Genomic DNA, 5,047 nt, shown 5'->3' on the forward strand with positions numbered 1-5,047 from the left:
GAGAGAGAGAGAGAGAGAGAGAGAGAGAGAGAGAGAGAGAGAGAGAGAGAGAGAGAGAGAGATTAGCATGTTTGCTTCACAAGGCTGGAAAATATTTCAGCCAAAACCACAGAACTGATGACATTCTGTTTGACTTCTCAGGGACACATCTGCACTGAGCGATTCATTGCGTTCTTGTAATGTTTCTGTTTCACCTGAAAAAAAAAGATTTACTAGCTTTATCACTTTTCAAACTACACATGTACAGCAGTGTCAGCTGTTTGTTGTTCCATCTGTGAAGCATGTTGTTACCATCTACAGTCTCTGGTTTCCTAATAATGTGAGAACAGTTCCTTTGTATTATAGGACTGAACGTTCTGAGCTGTAGTTTTCTTCTGTGGCAAACTGAAAATCAGCTCATGTTCCCGGGAAAACCAAGCAGCTGTTGGTCTCAAAGTCAAAGGGATTACAATTTCATTATATAAGGCATCATTATTTCTGTGTCCAGATGCCATTGAGCACCAGCAGTTTCTCCTGCAAGCATGAACAAAAGCATGTCACCTTCAGAGTTTAGATTTGGCTCTATTGTTTTGTTTGTGTTTGTGTGTGTGTACATATTTTTGTTACCTGGTGGTGATGACTTTTGACCATTTTCTTGGTACATACAGTCTGGTGAGAACCCACCATGTGTGGGGTCAGCATTAGGTTACAGAAACTGATAAACAATTGGAAGTCAGTGCAAAGTCCCCATGAGGATAGAAGAACAAACGTGTGTCTGTGCAACATCAGATCAGTTTAATGTTTCTGGAGCAGAAGTCAGCAGGCTCTCTTTTTTTCCGTCAGTCGCAGAGCAAACAACATTCACAGCTGCGACAGAGCTGAAAGGAAGGAAAACAACATGGCTTTGTGTGGATGAGAGGGAGCTGATAGCGCTGGGAGAGTTTTGTCTGTTCGTCAGGGTTTACACAGCGTACGAGCTGCAGAACAAACCTCTGCCATCAGCACAGAGACGATCCGCTTCTCTGACTGCCAGCCAGACGGGCCTGACAGCTCCCTTTAATCCAACAAATAACAGCCTGCTTACTGGGGCTTTTCTTCTTCACTTCCATGAACACATTCTGACACAGCAGGGAGGAAGTCTGAAAGCTTGACTTCTTTAAATCATATCCAACTGAAGGCCCATGGGTCAAAAGTGGCCCTCGTTGCAAAAATATTTGGCCAAATAAACTATTGCATATTCTTTTGCTCAAAAAATTCAAATGTATAGTTTTGAAGTAAAAATAATGTTTTTTTATAAAACTAAAACTATCCCAAAACATATTTAGGATTTGTAATTGCCTTGTAGGATTTTATTGTTCAAACTTTTATCATTTTGTGTTTACAGTTACAATCTTAGCTGCTGTTGTCTCTCAGCAAGGTTGCTAGATCAAATTCTGCCCAGAGACCTTTCTGGGTGGTGTTTGCATGTTCTCTCTACGCATGCGTGGGTTTTCTCCAGGTACTGCAGTTTCTTCCTACAGACCAAAAACACTGCTTTTTTTGGTTATATTATTGCATTTATTTTTTATTGTTTAAAACACAATTTTCACATATTTAGTATGATTGTGTTGTTTCATTTCATTTACTTGCTTATTTGACAAGGATGTTGCACGCAAACAGAACAGAACAAGTCTCCAACTGATGCATTGCACACAGAGTATATAGTTACTACAGCTAATTCGTAACTCCAGTCCCTGGCTTTGGTTTTCAGATTGTTTTAGCTCAACTGTATTGTTAATGAGGATACTACATCAATATACTTCTGAGTTTAAAAGGGAAAAAAATCCTCTGATGTCTTGTATTCTTTATGAAGCAGTTACTTGAAATTTCTTTCTGCTATTTTCCAGGTTGTTTATGTAATTCTGATATGTGTATCATTCTTGCAAAAAACATGCTGTAAAACAAGATCAGCAAAAAGGACTAAATAAATAAAAGCAGTGATTTGAACAAAGACCAGCAGCATCCCAGCAGCCTTCCCTGTCGCTTCCCCTCAGATGGGCCGGCGTAGGCTGTGTTCTGATTCTTGGCCGCTCCTCTCGCAGATCTCCTGCTGGCACTGATGAGGTCATGGCTGTGTGGGCAGCCTGAACCATATGTTACACRAAAACTGTGTGAAAGTCCTAATTTGCAGCAAGGCATTATGCAAAGACTTTGCTAATGGGCCAACCGTCTGTTAGTCTCAGAAATAAATAAGGAATTGAAACATTACTTGTCTGAATGTGAACATGTAACATGTATGTAATCTCAGCTAGATTTCTTAGCAATCTTTATTACTTTTACCATCATTCTTTCTGTTTTTTCACATACTGTGACACATATCTTGACATTCAGTAAATGTTTTGTAGATACATTGCTAAACTTTATTGTGTGTCCACATGAAGTTCTATCAAGAATGATTGTGAAAGACTGATTGACAGAAATGTTTGTTGCCTGCTGCCACAAGAGGCAGTCAGTCTTGTAACTGCCTGTGAGCTGGTCTGTTAGTAAAATATCTCGTGCAACTGACAGATGTTAATGAAACTCTCTAAAAGTAGTAATTTAAATGACATCTACAACTGCTTAACTACTTCAAAATTACCACCAGAGCTAACCAAGCAATTTTGCAAATACTGTGAAAATTTAGTAGTCATTTAGTCATTCCAAACAAGTCATGTGAAATGCTAACAAATCACGCTCCCTCTTTGATTAAAACTTCAGGAGTCTAATTTCTCTAAAAGCCTCTGAGAATCTGTTTACGTTTTAAACCACCCTCACATCTGGAGTTCCACAAGGATGTATTCTTGGACCCATTCATATTTTTCATCTACATGCTTAGGCTCCATCTTCGAAAGTATAACATCTCATTTTATTCCTACACGGACGACACTCACACTATCTTCAGTTAAAGCTCAGTTATTCTTTTTCACTAAAACCAGTTTGACTGTCTCACTGAGGTAAAAGCTTAGATGAAATAAAAYTGAAGATTTTGTTTTCTTGGTCCCAGTAAAAACATTCGTTCCCAACTGCATTACTGTAACTACATTAGTGTCAGCCAGGCCGACATACCACCACTGTATTTAGTTCAGAACGCTGCAGTTCATCTTTCAACAAAAACAAAAACTGGGAACATGTCCCTGCAGGTGGCCAATGACCTTCAATGACTCGCTATTTCTTTTAGATTTATTCAAAAAAAAATATTGCTGACCCATCAGGCCCTGATTGGACATATTTCTGTTTCTTTCTGACCTCATGCAGCCTTATCCACCCGATCCATTAGATCTAAAGATTCTTAGTTTTCCTGAGGTCCAGGCTGGTCCTCAGAGATGATCAGGTCTTTGGTTGTCCTGAGGTCCAGGTTGATCCACAGAGGTGGTTAAGTCTTTAGCTGATTAATGGGAAACGAGCCCAGCAAATAAGCGTCATCAGCCTAACCTGACCTGTATAAAGATTTTTATCTCTTGGCGGATKTCCAGCTACGATAACTATTAGAAAAAACATATATTTCCAAAGTTGACTGGACTATCGTTTTAATACCTTTTATTGTTATAAGTGGTTGCAGTAGGCACTTTTGTCCAGAATTTTCACGAGCTTCAAACTTTAAGCCCTTACAGGATATTAAAGCAGTGGAGCTATTTCCTCTGCTGTATATCCCTTCATCCTGTCCAGAGTTGGACTGGGGTTGTTTTTTGCTTTTTCTGTATAGGGAGAAGGAGGAGGAGGAGGAGGAGGAGGGGAGCCTCATTCATTCACATGAAGAAGAATAATCGGAGGAAGAGGAGGAGGAAAGAGGGGCGACAGGGAATCCCAGAAAAGGAGAAACGTAACCTTCTGTCGCTGCATTTCAGGAAGTCTTGGATGACTGAGTGAAACGAAATAGTGGGAAGTGGTTGTAGAAGACGCGCGCGCGCGTGGAGTGATGTTTACAGGAGAGGACAGGCGAATCAGCAGCGAGCAGCTCAACTCCACCACGGCGCGCTCACCCTCCCCTCCATCCCTGACGTAAAAAAAAAAAAAAATCCGCTTGTTTTCGCGGAGCTCCGGATTCGCGTCGCTCTTTTGTCATCACAAGCGCAAAGCACTTTCTTGTGCAAACAGAGGCTGAACCCGGCGTCCCCCCATTCCCCCTCCCTCCAGGGATCGTTGTTTTGTTTTTTAAGGAGGCCTCAGCAGCTGGACAGGCACCGTGGCGCGCGGACCTCTGGCAAAATGTCAAGGATGCTCCGAGAAGGACCTGACTGCGCATCATGAGGTAGACGGCATGTCTGACAACAGAGGAGGAGGACGAGGAGGAGGAGGACACACGGGAAGCTGAAGCTGAAGACAGCGTCCCCTTTCTAACAACCTCATGGACATGTGTGGGTTTCTGTGACACGGACCTCCGTCTGCACCGTGCGCCTTTTTGTGGGGGCGCGGGTTTGTTGCTCGTCGGGTGTGAACTGGAATGCTGGAGCCCCACCGACCGKCTCTAAACACCGATTCTAAAGAGTCACAGGACCACTTTGGTTGGAAGGGAGCCCCTCCTGTTAGGAGCMCCGCAGCTCCCTACTGGACCTCGCCATGGATGACTCGGGGATAATAAGACGCAGGAGGCTGCAGGTGAGTCCCGCCTTTATTCTGACCTTTTCTATCACGGACACAAACACTTCCACACACTTCCACATTCCTACACATTTTTTGACCCATTATTATTAATAAGTCCTCATGACAGAGAKTTTGGCATGCAAAGGTTGAGGTAGTCCAAAACTGAACTGAAACTGATTTTAAATGGACCAACAAATTATMATTTATAATCTCTTTTAAAGACTGAATTTATCTGAACTGTCCAGTCTTTTTCAGTTTAAAGGGATATTCCGGTCATTTTGATGGGAGGCAGGGGTGTTGGAGAGGAGTAGTCTGCCACGAACTGTCATTAAATATTTTGATAATTTGTGGCAGCTTTTAAATTTGATATTTAATTATTATAAAAATATTGGTCACCCACCACACTAACAATACCCTATCTTGTCCTAAAGTGAAATGAAAATCCCTGTATTTTTGTCTTCCCTTAAAG

The 5,047-nt window shown here is 41.8% G+C and overlaps 1 protein-coding gene across 2 annotated transcripts in view; it reads left to right on the forward strand.

Annotated features, from left to right (window-relative positions):
• The first annotated feature begins 3,778 nt into the window (after window positions 1–3,778).
• LOC106517857 (microtubule-associated serine/threonine-protein kinase 1) overlaps window positions 3,779–5,047 on the forward strand; it is a 79,056-nt gene continuing 77,787 nt past the window's right edge. For both annotated transcript variants that reach the window (XM_014008892.1, XM_014008894.1), the window contains exon 1: window positions 3,779–4,593. In XM_014008892.1, coding sequence (XP_013864346.1) covers window positions 4,555–4,593 — 39 coding nt within the window. In that variant the 5' untranslated portion in view covers window positions 3,779–4,554. The remainder of the gene's footprint in view (window positions 4,594–5,047) is intronic.

Source organism: Austrofundulus limnaeus, unplaced genomic scaffold (assembly GCF_001266775.1).
Source record: "Austrofundulus limnaeus strain Quisiro unplaced genomic scaffold, Austrofundulus_limnaeus-1.0 Scaffold53, whole genome shotgun sequence".
NCBI classification, from domain to species: Eukaryota; Metazoa; Chordata; class Actinopteri; order Cyprinodontiformes; family Rivulidae; genus Austrofundulus; species Austrofundulus limnaeus.